This window comes from Colias philodice, chromosome 19, assembly GCF_061535455.1.
Source record: "Colias philodice isolate Cphi_HAF_F1 chromosome 19, ilColPhil1 Martin Lab GWU primary, whole genome shotgun sequence".
Lineage (NCBI taxonomy): Eukaryota > Metazoa > Arthropoda > Insecta > Lepidoptera > Pieridae > Colias > Colias philodice.
In genome coordinates this window covers 8,081,406-8,099,430 of record NC_143104.1, presented here as the reverse complement: position 1 = coordinate 8,099,430, position 18,025 = coordinate 8,081,406, and the positions used below count along the sequence as shown (strand labels likewise).

The 18,025-nt window shown below is 34.2% G+C and overlaps 3 protein-coding genes across 3 annotated transcripts in view; 2 read left to right on the top strand and 1 right to left on the bottom strand.

Moving 5' to 3' along the window:
• Positions 1 to 772: 772 nt before the first annotated feature.
• LOC149480063 (peritrophin-1-like) lies at positions 773 to 1,508 on the bottom strand. Its single transcript, XM_089707325.1, has 2 exons — positions 1,501 to 1,508; positions 773 to 1,058 (listed from the first exon to the last, which is right to left on the bottom strand). Exons 1-2 carry the CDS (start codon positions 1,505 to 1,507, stop codon positions 811 to 813), a joined length of 255 nt encoding a protein of 84 aa, XP_089563451.1. The 5' UTR covers position 1,508; the 3' UTR covers positions 773 to 810.
• A 1,887-nt stretch (positions 1,509 to 3,395) lies between these two features.
• LOC149480062 (uncharacterized) lies at positions 3,396 to 7,315 on the top strand. Its single transcript, XM_089707133.1, has one exon. It carries the CDS (start codon positions 4,226 to 4,228, stop codon positions 7,145 to 7,147), a length of 2,922 nt encoding a protein of 973 aa, XP_089563259.1. The 5' UTR covers positions 3,396 to 4,225; the 3' UTR covers positions 7,148 to 7,315.
• A 1,505-nt stretch (positions 7,316 to 8,820) lies between these two features.
• LOC149480061 (voltage-dependent calcium channel subunit alpha-2/delta-4-like) overlaps positions 8,821 to 18,025 on the top strand; it is a 16,962-nt gene continuing 7,757 nt past the window's right edge. Inside the window, exons 1-16 of the mRNA XM_089707165.1 lie at positions 8,821 to 9,062; positions 9,384 to 9,660; positions 10,415 to 10,580; positions 11,043 to 11,174; positions 11,602 to 11,763; positions 12,028 to 12,146; positions 12,242 to 12,468; positions 12,684 to 12,906; positions 13,216 to 13,350; positions 13,510 to 13,602; positions 13,705 to 13,728; positions 13,987 to 14,013; positions 14,436 to 14,516; positions 14,809 to 14,883; positions 15,933 to 16,040; positions 17,450 to 17,709. Of these exons, the coding sequence (XP_089563291.1) occupies positions 8,821 to 9,062; positions 9,384 to 9,660; positions 10,415 to 10,580; positions 11,043 to 11,174; positions 11,602 to 11,763; positions 12,028 to 12,146; positions 12,242 to 12,468; positions 12,684 to 12,906; positions 13,216 to 13,350; positions 13,510 to 13,602; positions 13,705 to 13,728; positions 13,987 to 14,013; positions 14,436 to 14,516; positions 14,809 to 14,883; positions 15,933 to 16,040; positions 17,450 to 17,709 (2,351 nt within the window). The remainder of the gene's footprint in view (positions 9,063 to 9,383; positions 9,661 to 10,414; positions 10,581 to 11,042; positions 11,175 to 11,601; positions 11,764 to 12,027; positions 12,147 to 12,241; positions 12,469 to 12,683; positions 12,907 to 13,215; positions 13,351 to 13,509; positions 13,603 to 13,704; positions 13,729 to 13,986; positions 14,014 to 14,435; positions 14,517 to 14,808; positions 14,884 to 15,932; positions 16,041 to 17,449; positions 17,710 to 18,025) is intronic.

Genomic DNA, 18,025 nt, shown 5'->3' with positions numbered 1-18,025 from the left:
TATGTTTATCTCTTTATATTTTTAAATACATTAATATAATATATTTTGATTTTCATTTTTAATTCCGTATCGAAAATTTTCCTGCAAATTATCTCTTGAATTTTTTTTTTCCAACCTTTTATTTTTACTTACCACCTAACCTTACCACTGATTTGACCCGTTGCTTCGCTGATTCGAAAATAATCAACAAGAATCACGATTACTCTTTCAAAAGTGTTTATATTCATATTGAAAAATTAACTGTATTCAAATTCATAAGCTGCATTTAATTGTGGCTTATGAGTAGGTACAAGGCATATGCATCTTCATCAGCCTTTCATTCAGCATTCACATACTTTTTTTAATTGACGTATTATAGTTACGAATTTTATTGCATTGCATTGGCCCATCCCATAGCAGCCCTTAGGTTTTGAAACTTTTTTGAGGTACTAGATGTATAGTTTTAACTTAATCTAATAGATTGTACTCGTTTTATCTTATGTCCGAGTAAGTAGGTATTATATTAATTTTGTCGTCAGTATTTTTTTATTATTTGAATAATTTCTACCTATCAGTAATTTGAGATATGACTTATGTAAAATATGCAAACACCTTGCAAACACATTATTATTGAAAATTAGTTAACTGGGTTATTTTACTAGTCTTTAAAAATAATCTTTTAATCAATGATTATCCAGATCCATACTGACAGTGCCATAATATTCCCTATGTTGGTGGTTAAAATAAAACACACTTATGAATGCATTATAAAATTTATTATTACATAATCAATAATTGTAGAAAAGTAGTTGCAAAGCCGGGTCGTATCAATCAATCAGAGGGCGTAGTTCTAACTGGTATCCTTCTACCAGCGCAATCCACATTTCGTGGCCAATCGCACAGCGATAGTTCTTCGTTGAATCGGAGATAATCTGGGCAATTTCTTTCAACCTTTTGACCATGGGTACACTGGTAGAACTTGTCGCAGTCTTCGTGGCGAAGGTACAGTTCTGTGCCGTCCAGTGGACACTCGCACGCTGCCGCAGCAACCACTGCCAGCATTACTAATCCTGCAACGGCTAATTTAACAAAATTTATTAAAGAAAATAAAAAAGAGTGTGTGTGCCGAGCACACCTATCAGAAGAGAAAGATTCTTTAGCAAGGTTCAAAAATTCTCTCAACGCAACGAAATTTTACTCTCAACGCGCTTTAACAAGTTTCCCTTCAATATATGTATATTTATCTTCAGTTGTAGTCTGTTAATATAGTTTTTATTCCTGATGTCAACAATAGGTTGTCGAATTAGTATTATTTACCCACCCCGCCTTTTCTTTCTTGCTTCGTAGATATTAATTCAAACTCAATATGAACACAGATTACACCTCTTGTTGTTACGTAGAGTATATAAAAATTTAATAAATTCACAAATTTAGACAACTCTGGAGTTTATAAATGTTAAAATAAAATTTCAGCCTTACAAAATAATTTCTTGCGTGGCCGTGGTTTATATTGATACATACCTTTCATCTTTTAGTCCTTTCGATTGTATGATACCAACGATACAATGGGGATATTTTATACCGAATTTTATCGAAGAAGCTCTTCAGAATTAAGTGCTTACTTATGTTGATTAACAGGAATATCTAATTAAGTTATTATTCTATGAGTACTACCCACTCGAGAGATCTAATACTTTAAAATAGTAACTATTATTTTACTTCTTCAAATATGATTATTTTTATACTATTGAGAATAGTTTTGTGTTCTTTAATATTGAAATTACTTCCCGTATGATGCTCGCATTGCATTCTCAGTTAGCAGCATAGAATTAGAAAAGACACCGTTTGTTAAGATATAATTATTGCTACATACCTAGTATTAAACATGTCGCTTTCTCTATCCATGTCTCTGTATACTTGAATCTTTTAAACTGGTTAACAGATTTTGATGCGGTTCGTTTTTAATTTTCGGGGAAGGTTTTAGTATGTACTAGCTTTCCGCCCGCGGCTTCGCCCGCTTTGTCTAAAACATAATAAATTATATACTAAAACCTTCCTGTTGAATCACTCTATCTATTAAAAAAACCGCATCAAAATCCGTCGCGTAGTTTTAAAGATTTAAGCATACATAGGGACATAGGGCCAGAGAAAGCGACTTTGTTTTATACTATGTAGTGATTAGGTTTTAGACAAATCGGGTGAAGTCGCAAGCGGAAAGCTTAAATAAATAATGTGGAGCTTTATTTATTTATTGACTAGCGACCCGCCCCGGCTTCGCACGGGTGCAATGCTGATACTAAATACACTACAGAAAAACTGTGAACGTTGTATATAAAAACATAGCAATAAGTACTAAAGTGAAGTGAACTTATTTTTTGGACGCTGTATTAGGCTGGCGCTACACATTGGCTTCAAAGTTTGAGCAAACATTTGACTAAACTTTGAAGTGAAAACTTTGACGCAAACACGATTACAAATATGCCTGCTAGACTTGTTTTCAAATGTTTTACGGCACAGTTATTGCAAAGATGGCTGATAGATCGGAAGACGATTTTGTGGACGCCGTCAATATGTTTTATTTGAGTGCGTTCAATTTTTGGTTTCATTTACATCAAAATGTAATTATTATATATATCAAAATGTAATTATTATATATATTATAATAGATAAATTATTTTTTATTCGGACCCATGCGTCGTTTACAACGTTACGGTTTTTGTGGTCTTTGTTTTTTGGATCCCATATGGAGGGTTCCGCTTCAAGTAGCTGAAGAAATTCGATAACTACATCATTACTCCACTCCATTATGACACTCAAAATATACACACACAACTGCTACGGTCAGCGGCGCGCGCGTTACTAAATTTGCAACAAGTGTGGCAGGGCGCACAAACTTTGAAGCAACTTTGAAGTTTGATTACTTTGATGTTCGCAGAAAAACCGACTCGACTCGGCAAACTTCAAATATGTGTTCAAACTTTGAACAAATAGGCAAATGTCAGTGCCACACTTCGCGACTTTGTAGGTATTTGCGTATTTGATCACATGTCTAGCGCCTGCATTACTAACGAGCGAGGGGAAGCTCCTCCTCACCTCGGGTAAAGGAGAGGTCCTGCGAATTAAAACGAGATTTAAAATAATTCATCTCTTTTGCACACCGACTCTACGCACGGAAACCGGTTTGTTACATCTACAATGACTAGCAAAATTGATTGTAATGCTTGCGGCTTGCAAATACACGATGAGTTATATTTGGAATGCTCTAAGCTAAAATGCTTGAAAAGGTATGACGTCTTAAAATGTCTTAATATTGAAATAGAACTGTTCCACGCATTTACAAACGATTACAAGAAAAATTGGGTTTGCTCTGAATGTACTCAATCGCCAAATAAGAGTTTTATAACTGTGTGCAATACGTCACTCGCTACACCCGATAATAATATAAATATGCAGCGCGGGAATCAATTAAGATATCATACGTCTTCGCCTATAAGCACGGATTCTTTGTTGCTGGAGCATTTAATTCAATTGCGTTCCGAAATGAATTCTCGATTAGATATCCAAGCAAACGTAATAGCTATTTTGCAAAAGCAACTAAGTGACACAAATAACAAGTTAGACGCGGTTATAACGATTTTGAGTTCGCTTGAAAAAAAACAATGCATTGAAATTAACACCAGGGCAAATGTATCAAAAACAGGATGTGACACTTCGCGATCTTCGAAATACACATATATTAATGAGCCATTACAGGAAGCTAATAAAAGTGATGCTATCACAGAGATATTAAGTGTAAATTCTTTTGCGGCCACCAAATCTACGACGTCGTCAGCATCCCCCATAAAAATAGCTTCGACTTGCGCGCCTTTGATTAAAGATAAAGGGGATTGCGAAGGGCAAGACACAGGTAAAGAGATGGGTATGAATGGGCGTGAAAATAATAATATCAATATTACCAACTACAACGAGCAATCGAGTGAACGTAAGAGCGTACGTGTAGGGAGTAATAAAGATTCATTAATATTAAAAGGAATGGAACGTAAAAAGTACTTGCATGTATGGCGCTTACATCCAGAAACTTCGTTGGAAACTTTAACAAATTATGTGAAAAATGTTTGCGGCCCGGATGCTTTTATTAAGATAGACAAAATTAAACACAAAACGGCGCGGGATTATGCATCATTTATTATTGGTGTACCAGAAAATTTATTTAATACATTGAACCAACCCGAAATTTGGCCAGTCAATGCAGAGTTCAGCGAATGGATTTGGTTTCGTAAGGCAGCAAAAAAACCGAAAAGTAGTTAAATCAATAGATATTTTTTACCAAAACGTTAGAGGTCTTAGAACAAAATTGGAGGAATTTAGAAACAATTTAAATATAGTAAGCTCTGATTTATATGCCATCACGGAATCCGGTTGTAATGAATCAATACAAGACTCCGAAATTATTCCTTTAGGATTTCAAATATTACGTTGCGACAGATCGGACGGTCGAAAACAGGGTGGTGTATTTCTCGTGGCCACTCAGCGGTTCGAGCTACGACCGGTACGCATACCCTCAGTGTCGATTAACGATTGTGTCTTTGAAATGGTATGTGCAAGTGTTTTCTTAAAAAATAACTTTTTATTCTTGTGTTGTATAGTTTATATTCCTCCAAATAGTTCTGAGAATGATTACTTATTGTTGTTTAGTATAATAGAAAATTTATGTACCAAGTATAAAGAAATTATTGTTATCGGAGACTTTAATATCTACTCATGTCCGGTAAATATAAGCAATTATTATGAATACTTTTTAACCTATTGCGAATTCACTCAACATAACACCGTGCCTAACTGTATGGGTCGTCAGTTGGACTGGGTCTGTCACGCAGGGTGTCGCGGGGAGGTGTCGGTGTCGACGGCCGACGAGCCCTTGGTGCCCGTGGACGAGTACCACCCGCCGCTCGCAGTGAGCGTGCGCATCGTCTCCACAGCATCGGAGTCACCGGCGCCGGCGTCCGGTGCCGACTGCAATGCGCGCCCGAAATGGAATTTTTATAAGGCCGATTTTCCCCTTTTATATTCGCGGTTAGGTTCAGTAGATTGGTCTGCGTTATACGACATACAGGACGTCGATGAGATGTTAAAATATTTTTATGGTATACTAGATAATGTTTTAGATGAATGCGTACCTAGAAAATCTAAAAAAAATAATGGTTCGTGTAAGTATCACTACCCTGACTGGTATACAAAAGAAATTATAAATAAAATTAAATTAAAGGCTTCACTTCACAGACAGTATAAAAAATCTAAGTTAGCGAGTGATTATAATGAATTCTCATTGTTCAGATCGGCCGTAAAAACTGATATTAAAGTTGCTTATGATAGATATAAAGATAAAATACAACTTCAGTTTTCGAAAGACCCGAAATTATTTTGGCAATATGTCAAAGATAGAAGGTCTTCGAGCAGGAGTAACATTATTATGAATGATGGTAGACTTTTGAATAATGAAGAGTGTGCTATTAAGTTTGCTCAGTACTTTCAAAGTGTTTACAGCAATTGTGCACCAATTTTAGATACAAATGCGGCCGCAGCTATGGGGTCGAGTAGCGCGCGCGTTCATATCGATATGATGACAGTAGGAGAGGTCAGAAAAGCTTTGGCGCGCCTAAAACCCAAAACTTCTGCTGGCCCAGATGGTATACCAGCATTCATATTTAAAGATTGTAGTAGGGTGCTGGCTGAACCTCTTCAACGCATATTTAACGCCTGTTTACACTCTAACATTTTTCCAAATATATGGAAAACGTCTCGAGTTATTCCTGTTCCTAAGGGTAAAGCGGGGCCGATCATCAGCGAATACAGACCAGTAGCCGTTCTTTCAACGCCAGCAAAAGTTTTTGAATCGGCAATACAGGCGGGTGTGTATTCGCAGGTATCAGCCCAGCTATGCGAGGAACAACATGGATTCAGACCGGCGCGAAGTACTACTACTAATCTGCTCAACTTAATGGCATACGTAGTACCTGCAGTGGACACTGGAGTTCAGGTAGATGTTATCTACCTGGACTTCAAAAAAGCCTTTGACACTGTAGACAATGATGTGCTATTGGGAAAGCTTGCGAAGGTGGGATTTACTCCGAAACTGATAAAATTCTGGGCCTCCTATATGAAAGACAGACAACAATATGTCGACTATAATGGCTGCGAATCGCAGTCATATTTCACTAGATCAGGTGTAAGTCAGGGAAGTAACCTCGGTCCTTTAGAGTTCACTATAATGATTAATGACCTGCCGGACGTCCTCACTTATGGTCAGTGTTTACTATTCGCAGATGATTTGAAATTATACGCCGAAGTAAGAAATCTATCGGACTGTGAACGCCTACAAAATGATGTTTCTATGATCCTTCATTGGAGTAGTCAGAACAAGCTTCACTTCAATCCGGCTAAGTGTTCAGTAATGAGTTTCCATCGAACTCAGTCTCCTCTCTTGTACGACTACAAAATAGGTCCAGTTTCAATTCAGCGTATGACGCAGGGTAGGGACTTAGGCGTTTGGTTCTCTTCTGATCTAAGATTTCGTGACCATATAATAAAAACATGTAAAACGGCATACAGGAACCTTGGATTTGTTTTGAGACAGGCTAAAGATTTCACTAACATTACAACCCTTAAGGTCCTGTATAACGCGTTAGTAAGAAGTCGTTTAGAACATAATGCAGCAATTTGGGCTCCTCATGAGGACAAATATAATTTAATGTTGGAGCGGGTCCAAAATAAATTCATGAGACACTTATATTTAAAATTGTACGGTGTATATCCTTTTTATCCGTTGATGTACCCAACCTTATTTGTATTGGGTATGGTGGGGTACAATCAATTGAGTGTACGGCGAGATTTTTCGCTTGCCGTTTATATTATAAGTCTTCTTCGTGGTAGGGAACAGAACTCAAGACTACTTGAATGTGTGAGTTTCTGCGTCCCCACCAGATTCGCGTGGAAACGGCACCGTTCACCACTGTTGCTAGTGCCCACAGCACGAACCAACCTTCTTGCGAAAGCACCAATGGTACGGGCCATCCGCATAATAAATGAAGCGCACGAAAGAGCGGACTTATTTCATTGTCCTATGAGTGAATTCGCAAGGGTGATATTGCAGTTAATCTGTTATTGTTAGTAAGTTCTTTAAATTTTTCTATGTCTATGTTAAGTTATGTATGTAATTTTTATTTAGTATATAAGTAGATAAGTTTCTTTTGTAAAATAAAATTGTATCTGTGTCGCATTGGGCATCGTCCTGTAATGGCATGTGATGTTTTTTAAATAAAAATAAAATAAAATAAAATAAAAAATAGCGGCCCGCTCCGACTTCGTATAGATAGCCTGGCGGCCGGCCGGTACCGCCGCAAACGCTACGTCCCGCAATTTTTAAATCTGTAATATCTTCGAAAATATTCACTTAAATCATACGGTGTAAAGGGCCATATAGATCTATATTAAACGAACAATGTATTCAAGGTATTTAATTGGTTAAGGATTAATGCTGTATTGGTTAAAATCGCATCGAAAATTAGCCATTATTTTTCGTAAAAAGTAAATGACAAAAAAATGTTATTGTGGGTTATCCATAAGAGATAGACATATACCATCGCGGACTTTTCTATAGACCTTTTCAATGTGTATAATACTTAGTACATTATTTTGATAAAACTCGTAGGGTTCAGCCTGCGTTTGCAATGTAAGCGGAAAAAATGTAATTTTTTACGACATCACTTTAGAAACCTCAAAAATAACAGTACTTCTCCACTATTTAATGGATGTTATTATACATATAAACCTTCCTCTTGAATCACTCTATCTATTAAAAAAAACCGCATCAAAATCCGTTGCGTAGTTTCAAAGATTTAAGCGTACAAAGGGACATAGGGACATAAGGACATAGGGACATAGGGACAGGGAAATCGACTTTGTTTTATACTATGTAGTGATGCGCTGTATGTTATAATTTACTACTTAGTACTTTTAAATATTGACCTGAATATTCCGTTTGACTACTGGAATATCGCAGAGTATAGACACAATAAACAATGAAACTAAATAAAACAGCAGATATACAAAAAAAAACAAAATAATTTGGAAAATCCAAAAGTGCACGCCTCTTAATTTTTTTTTAATAAATATTTATTAATTATTATTTTTGTTTATTTAATAACAATTAAACCACATCGAATCAGACCCTGAAAAATGAAAGGGTTCTATTCCTGAGCATACTCAAGCGTAAGAGAAAAAAAAAGACTCGATTAGTAAAGTATTTCGGTCGCTATCGTGTTAACAAGAAAAAGGATCCGCACATACAGACACACGGACGTCCAAGACAGAACTTTTTTAAACTGTTTTTTAACTAGTTTAAATAACAAAAATGACATCAAAAATATCATGAACGTTAAAAATAGTGTTTTTTCTTAATATGTGTGTGTATGTATTATCTTACAAGTGCAATGTATGATACATAAAGACATTTTAAGTTTGAAAAATCAGATGTTTTGCGCGAAGTGACAGTAGTACCCACCTCAACGCTTCGCTTATGAGGCGTGCAATATAACGAACAATAAAGCTGCTTTAGTATCAATGAACGGCATTTTAACAGCAATTTGCAAGCAACATTGCTACAATTTACGAGAAAAACATCCCTTAAAAGCTCATAAGCGGTAGGAGGCGACTTGACGCCAGACGGGCGGGAGCCAATCTCCAGATATTATGATTATGGGAAGCTGCGCGCAGTTCGTTCCTACTTACCGCGCTGTTAACACAAACTACTGAACTCCAACATAAACCATAACAACAATAAACATGAAGATAAACCTATTCCTTATTCTGCTGTATATAGTTACATTTATCGAAGCAAAAGGTGTGAATAAAAACAATGTCGAAGGTATTAGAAAATCGCTCGAGGAACATCAAAGTTACATATTGCTAAACAAAAGCAAAGCCAAAAATATTTCATTGAAAATAAATAATGTGACCAATATTAAAATTAAGGATACGATGTCAAAAAAACCGACAAACATGCTGAGAATAATTAGTCGGGAACAGTAAGTTGTAGACTTTTATTTCTACACTTTTATTATGATGAAAAACTTAATAATATCCAGATGTTTATAAATAAATAATGTTTTGAGGAATGAGCATATCCACGCAAAAATAAATCTTAAGTTTGCTTTAGATTATTTAAATAAAATTACAGAATATAAATAGGTGCACTTGGGTGTGCTTTTTAACTTTAGTTAATATAATTGTAGATACAATTCTAATAATTATTATACGTCATATTTTATGAAAAACTTATTTAAGTTTTCTAAGTACAATTTATTGGATATTATTTGTTTTTGATTATCACACGAATATGTTTTTAGGATAAAAAAATGGGCATACGAAATACACGAGCGCCTTTATGAAGTAGAAAGAAAAGTTGTCCGTAGAGACGTTTTATCAAAAGGGTTCTCTGATACAAAAATTGAACTACGAAATGGAACCGATATATTAGAGAAAGCTGCGAAGGCTTTAGAGGACCTTTTAGATAGAAGAGTTAAAGCCGCTGAAGCTATAATGAGAAAGGCTGAAGAATTATCGACGCATAATCTAGAAAATAAAATACAACCACCTTTAAATTACACTTTTGATCACAGTGTGGTGAGTTTATTAAGGCATTAAAAAGTAAAAATGTACATCTGAAATATATCGAAGACTTTAAATATTTCAAATAATAAGTGAAGTCCCGTGTCCCCTAGTGGGGTAAGGGGCAGATGCATTATGCATACATCTGTTTCACTGATCGATTTTTCTTTAGGTGCAAGTAGGTAATCAGCCTTCTGAGACATTTTTTTTTCTTCGCCTCCACTGGGAATCGAACCCACGACTCCTCGGTTCTACACTCACGCGTCAACCACTGTACCAAGGAGACGGTCAAATAATAATTAATACAAAATAATGAGTCGACTTAATTCTATAATTATTTATATGTATTTGTTCTGCAGTTAACAAGGTTCAATTAACGGCGCTATGTTAACCATTATATCTATAGATTCGATCTTCACTTTGATGTTGGTTGTTGAAATCAAGCGCCTACTTGGCGCCTTCATTAACGATCGTTAATGCTAGAATAACTAGTTCAATAATTTATTACGGAACTTACTCAGACTTACAGGTTTAATCATTTTCGTATCTGATTTTAAGTTTAAAGTTTTTTTTTATATCATTTCCTTATATATTTTCAAGTCCACGAAATTATTGTGCAGAAAATTAAAATATTTACAACTCAAAGTTTCATAAAAATAAGGAAAAGTATTATTCATAACAACTTAAAGCGAAGATCAATATAAGTTTAATAGGTAGGTACACTTAAAAATTATGTTCTATAAGAGTATTATGAATCTAGTATTTGTAGGATTTAGATGTTTTAAAAAAAGCTGAGCCCACTGAAAGCATGTGGGAGATGTCGACATCATGTAAAAGCCTCAACAAAGTGAAACTACAGAGCAGTGCACATTTCAACGCCCGGGTTTCCTTGGAGACGAGCAGTGTGCACGTCGTCGCTGAAGTATTTGCTTGCGGTAAATAAATTAAAAATACATAATAATATATGTTGAATAGAATGTTAAAAATAAATCAAAATTATTCAAGTAGGTACTATAAATAAATTGTGTAGTGTAATTTGTGAATTGTGTATGCCTGCAAAGAGATTTTTTAGGGCTAAAATTCAAAAGAAACATTTTTTTATTTATGTTCGTAGCATGACGTAGGAACTATTTAATTAATTATTTAATTAATTATTATTATTAACTATTTATTTATCTATTTTATTATTAACTATTTTATTAATTATTTATTTATTATTATTTATTTAATTATTTATTTAATGTGTGGTATAACGACAAATTAAATGCTTATTTTCTGTTTGAAAACTCAATTGAACCAAAATTCAATTAATTTCAATAACTCTATTTTCGAGCAAAAATTTTCATATACATATTCGATAATACAGTCGATAATCATTATTTGTGATTGTTTGCCAGACCCTCGTGTCCAGCAACATCTTTATTGGTCTGAAGGTCTACTACCCACCTTTCGTGAGAACTACGCTCAAGACGCTACCCTTGATTTCCAGTACATGTGCAGTGCTAAAGGATTCCTTAGACATTATCCGGGTAAGATTACGATTTACGATAATATAAGGGATTTAAAAAGCTTTACGAAACAGTTTATGTTATATCGTCAGCTACAAACTTTCCAAATAAACTTAGATTTAAACAAAAAACCTTTCCCTATATTACATTTGAATATCATTCATATTCTACTATAGAATACAAAAAAAATCAAAGCGTGAAAAGTAACTTGTCTATGGTTCAAGAACCAAACCTACTCAAGAAAGCTATTCCCGTTTTAGTTCTACATGAAAAACAACTAATACACGAGACAACTTAAAGAAGACAAATAATTGTATTTTACATACATTTCTAGGAAAAGTAGAGCCTCGAATGCGCCCTAATCATGGCTCTATTTCTCTTTATTAGGTAGCTGCTTTGTTCTTTAAATCTGATCTGTAAAACATTCTTCATATATTTCGTCTCAAAGCTGCACTCTGGCAGAGTCTATACAACCTAAACGTGGAAGCTGAAGACGTGTATGATTGCCGCCTACGGCCGTGGTATGTGAGCGCCAGCGGGGCGCCACGGGATGTGCTCATACTACTTGATGCATCGGGATCTATGGACAACTCTTCTAATCAAGTCATTGGTGAGATTTAAATTCCTATAAAAAACAGCGTGTATGCCGAGCACACGTGTCCGAAGTGAAACTTCTTTAACAAGTTTTATAGATACCAAAATCGTCGCCTCTCCATGACGTGACGGTGTTGCCATGACGCGACCTTGAAATTTTACTCTCAACGCGCCTAAAGAAGTTTCACTTCCAAATATCCAACAATATTTTTATAAGATTATAGCTATAATTTCTAAATATAATTTTTTTCTGAGTTTTATGTAACTTTATTTATTACAGCGGAGATTTTCACATCCACTCTACTAAATGCACTCACAGACGATGATCAAGTAAACGTATTACGATTTCACTTAGTTGTAGAATCGCCTATAAGCTGTTTTAACGAGAAGCTCGTCCCAGTAAGTATTGTTTTAATAATAAGACCACGGAAACAACCAATTGGACTTAAAAATATTTAACATTCACATAACAATTCTTTTTAATACATTTCAAGGCAAATCACGTCAACTCAGCGGCTATGATGTCAGCACTTAAGTTACAGAAAATGGTAAACGAATCATTAATAGGAGATGCTCTAGCATACGCTGTACAGTTGTTAAAGAAACAGACACATTTGAACCGCCCACAGGCTTGCCAGCAAGCTATTGTGTTAGTCACCGACAGTCTGTATTATAATTACACTACTTTAATGCGTCAACTAGATCCTGAAGGTAAAATAAGGTATGACAAATGAAAATTATCCAGACAACAATTACTTAAACATAAAATCATGACCGTTTTTTGATATTATGCTAACCGAAGTTTCTTTGAGGCATGAAAAATGTAGAGTCGTAATTAAAGACTCTACCTGTCGCTCTCAGCACTCAAATTAACCTAATTTCATTCCAGAAAAAATTTAAGTCTATCGTATTATATTAAAGAAAACTTTTTTATAGGCTATTTGTGATGTGGCTCCACGATTTGAACGGCTTACGTGACTACACACGTCTATACGGTGACGCAGTGAGCTGTGAGCGCGATGGTTACTTCGCGGAATTCATTACACACTCTGACGTCACAGAGCAGGTGATCAAGATCCTACGGGTGCTGGAACGGCCGCTTGTGGCGCAGCGAAAGAAGCGCCTTAGGGTATATAGCGACGTTTATGCGCATATTGAGGTAATTTCCCATTTATTATTGGTTTATTTTGAGGAACACCCAAGAGCAAAAGCGTTGCTTAAAGGACAATAAGGAACTAAGGACACTAAGGTCGGACATATATTGATCTATCCATAATCATATATGATGTAGTAAACAAAGAGTCAGTTGTAATATTTCATACTTTCTATGTTTGATTTTTATTTTTATGCGACATGATGCAGGGAGGATTTGAGATATTGCATAAGACAAAAAACTATTAAATGGAGATCAATTCAAAAGCTCATTAATTTTCCATAGCTAAGGAACTAATTTTAAGCTTTATTTTAGGACCCAAGACGTGGAGAATTTCATTGGGAGCAAAAAGAAAGCGCAGAACAAGTATATCGATACAAACAATTGAGAAGGAACAAAGAGAAATTCCTGAAAGACGTTAGCAACGGTGAAGCGCATATGTATAAATTAGTGAGTATAAAGAGGTTGCCTCTTCTCGAAAAAAATAGCACAAATCTGTACTCAACATGACCTTTCCTACTTTACCTAAATACTCAAACAAAAAAATATATTTTGTGCTTGAATATGGTATTGATAGAAATAATAAAAATAAAAATTAATAAATTCTAGAACAACAAAGGTCAATACAACGAAGGAGAGGACATGAACTACAGACTACAAGTGAGCGTGGCTGTGCCTGTTTTCGAAAGTACAACATCTGAGGTAACAACTTTACTACTAGATTATTTACACTAATGTGTAACTATGTGAATATAATATTCTGCCAATTTTTATTTAATGTAATTGAAACTTGTTTTATTTCAGAACATCACGGTTATGTTAGATGAGGTGAGAAAAATTGTAGCTGAAAAACAACATAATATGTTTTCGAGTAAATGCATTTTTCTAATTGACGGAAAAAAATCTAATCGAATACATTTTTCCAAGGAATATTAATTAAAATAATAATTATGTGGAAAAATTTAACTGATACAATTACGATATATATCTTGCAACGATAGCAGTTCACAACACGTATATTTTTAATTTAAATTAAGTCGTAAATCTGATAAATGTCTCACTGATTTTTATCGTTTTCGATTACAGGAAAAGCAAAGGAACTCTACACGAACGGTATGTATGATTAATAATCTTCCACAATCAACAATTTCTTTGAACATTCACCGAACACTTGAAACTATTGTCTACTTTAACAGTAATATGGACATTTAAAATATAGTTAATTGATTAATTATGTTCGTAAATACTCTAGATACATAGAAGCTATCAAGATAAAATAGTTGAATGATTACTATTTTATTTATGCTCCTATGAATCAACAAAAAAAAAATCATTATTATCTTAATAATAACAACACACATTTCCTTAATCCTTTCATTTTAGTTAATTATGTTTAAGATATAAAGTATAATAGAATATTTTTTTTAATCCGTAAAGTCAAGATCAATTAAAAAGTAGATTTCATTTTTCTCAGTAGGTATTCCGTCATTTCAATTAAGTACTTATCTTCTATTATCTCTTCTATCTTTTTTCAGTATCCTGTAAATAGACTGTTAGGTGTCGCTGGTGTCGATATTCCACTGGACCATTTAAAACTTATATTGCCTTATTATTTGGTAAGTCTGTTGCTCTCTTGTGAATTACAATGTATGACGCCGAAGCCCTGCTTATGTTTCACTGAAAGATATTCTTGACTAGACTGCTTTCTCCAGACTTTTTGTCATCTTCCTACACGAATGGATATAGTAATCAATTTAACTTTAAAGTAACGGCAGACCTTATAGACACTTATAGAACGACATTGTATAACGTTACTGTGACATTTAATTTTCCATATATAAACTAACAATAGATGTATAAAACAATTTAAACCTTTTCTTGTTTTATGCTAAAACTTATGTTGCATAGTTAGGCGCAGGTGGCTCCCTCTGCCTCTTGGATCACCGCGGTAACGTTGTTCTGCATAACAATACGAAACCAGTCGTAAGTATCATATTCAATTATTTTTATTACATATACATATATGTATACTACATGGATAGGTGTATTGTGTTTTGTTTTACATTTTGTGATTATTTTTAACAAAAAGCTCAAACTGCTTTTTATTTTCGGGTAAAGTCAAATCAAATCAAAACTTTAATTAATTAAAGACATGTGTCACGTAAAAGACAATATATTAAAACTTGTTATTAAGTCGATAATAATCGTTAAATATTACATCGTAGTTGCATTATATTTTGATCAATAGATATCGAAAAGAGTTGAGATATAGATAAGAATGTTTTTTTCGCGAATTTCTTTGAAAGTGGTCCGGATCTTATAAATTCCTACATATCAGCACAGACTAATAATAATATACTACTTATACAAATATCAGTATTGTTCAGCTATTAATAAAATTTACCCACATATTTAGACACTTGGGTACCACTTGAATTTCCAAATAAAATCTTTTCTGTCTAAAAAGCATCAATTAAAAATTATAAAATATGTTCCTTTTTTCAGAAGCTCAGATGTAAAGTTTTATAAAATACGTTGGAATAGTTCTTTAAATTCTTATTCCTTAAGTTACCATACTCTGTACAAAAAGAAAGGCCTACAACATACTCACAATGTCTCTGGCACTGTGGGTGACATTGTGAGTATGTTGTAGGCCTTTACATATGGGCGACGTGAAGCACCTACCACCAAGTGACGCGTCTGCTCTGTTGCCTCCTATTGCATAAAAAAATGCTATTTCTTTGCCATGTATTTCAATTTTATACAGGCTACTCATTTTATTATTAACTAGCTGCTCCGCGCGGTTTCACCCCCGTGGCTCCACTCCTGTTAGTCGTAGCGTGATGATATATAGCCTATAACCTTCCTCGATAAATGAGCTATCTAACACCGAAATAATTTTTCAAATCGGACCAGTAGTTCCTGAGATTAGCGCGTTCAAACAAACAAACAAACTCTTCAGCTTTGCAATATAGATTTATCAAATAATAGGTAAGTACATGATAAGACTATTTTATCTACTAAAATTACAGTTCGATGGCGATATTCTAAGACCGGGATATAGAACTGTAGACTTCTTAGATGTTGAGCAACCAGCTGTCGACCACTATGCTAGGCATTATCCACAGGAATGGCTTGATGTAAGTTTCCAGAAACTAAATTATGCTTTATAATTAAACCACAGATAGACTTTAAAATTATTTTAAAACTAATAACTTAATTAAGTAAGTATATATTTTACTATTAAGTTTGAAATCTACGCAACATCTACGTATACTTATGTTATAGGTACAGGTAAATTAGCTTGGAGAAATTTTTGCGTTTGTAGTAACGGTGGCTGAAAAAGATGAGACTTTATTTTAATATTTGCACATTTAACATACATATAACTTTTACATTAACAATGTTACTAAAATGAAAAATTTACTAACCTGAAAAAGAAACGACATTTAAAGTTTAATTCTTTAGTTTGAGAAGTCAAAGGCTTGCCTCGACCATGTTTTAACACTGGAGCCATATTGAATTAACAATATAAAGTTACAACACTTACACACAAATTAAACACTAGTTATGGCCCTGCCTTCATACAAAACTGCTGAATACGCCGTTCGCACGGGAATAGAATGTGGATGCGATTTCCCTTAGTTAGCATCCAAGCTTACCTACGTCTTTATAATGATTAAACTGTATAAATTCATTCTTTAACTACGGTCTGCATCGTGCAGACATGGGTGTAAAAGTCTCATTTTAGCTATTAAATGTAGTTTTTAAGTACATCTGAGTTTTCATTTGGGGCCTCCGGCTGCGGGACATGTAATTCACTTCAACAAATATTATAACAATAATAACAAATAATAACAACAATCAACAAATACAAAATTTATCAATTAAACTACGTACATAATAATTATAATTTTTGAATGAAATGTGTGCTTTATGTTCTAACGGTACCAAACGACTGCACGTGGCACCTGCGGACAGCGTAAACTGGTTTATTCTAGTTTTGTGCGTGTTTCCACTTTCCACTATCAAGTGACGATTTATTTATTTGTTTTGTTTCGTAATTATTATGGTCAAATATTAATTATGAAACAAATTATTATGGACACGATATTTTATTGTTTCACGGTAGTCGCCTTGTCGTTTGCTCAAGGACGTAAAATTGAATGATATATTTTTTTTATAAAGTCAAAACCATTTTCTTTCAAATAAAAACTTGTTTTTATTGAAAACAAAAGTGTTGCTAGGAAGAAGTATAAAATTAAATAGTAATGTTAGGATATCGAAACATTTTTGTATAGGCCAGAACGATATAATGGAAACGCGCTCTAAGATCTGAGTAATATACACACCACTACATATGCAAACATTTCTCCAAGCTAATTTACCTGCATAACGTGAACATAGAGTTCATAACACTTCAAATAATATATTCAAGCTTCATGAAAATCGGGATGTCCAAGATTTCTTAATTCCGACAATGCTATTTCAATATCTAATTTAAATATTTAGCAATAGAAAACGCAATTCTCTCAATGATATTTTTCAGTTCCGCAAAGCATTAGTGATCGATGAACCTCAAGGCTTTAGGTCAATGTATGCTAAAAGTATTTATGATAACGGAATGCGGGTAATGTTAGAGATGAGAGATTATCACTGGCGAAGGATTCACGATCATTACACACTGATTGTATCGTTACCGACATACAACTTGTATCATGCGGCCCCGGCTGGAGAGCTGACACAGAAGTTGGGAGAAGACGCTGTGAAAGCATTGTTTGGTACCGATTTTTCGGTAAATCCTGACTGGTGAGAAATAAATTTATTTAATATGCATATATTTTTTAAAATCTAACATTTGTGCTCAAATGTTAGATTTTGAAAAATATATGCACCTTTTATGAAAACATTTTCTTCAGAAACATTCAGACAATTTGTACCGTTCGCGTCCTTATTGAAGTTAGTCTATTTGCATTATATTGGCTATGAATAGGCTATGGAACATTGATATAAAACTTAAATGTGTTTTATAGAAATTATGGAATTGAAACTTTATTTAAGTTATGAAAGATTAACGAAGGTTTTAAGTTGAAGGTTATTCTCGCATTTAGGTTTTTTGATTTAT

Coding starts and splice junctions, on each gene's coding strand:
- LOC149480062 (XM_089707133.1), top strand. CDS start 4,226: ATGCAGAGTTCAGCGAATGGATTTGGTTTCGTAAGGCAGCAAAAAAAC.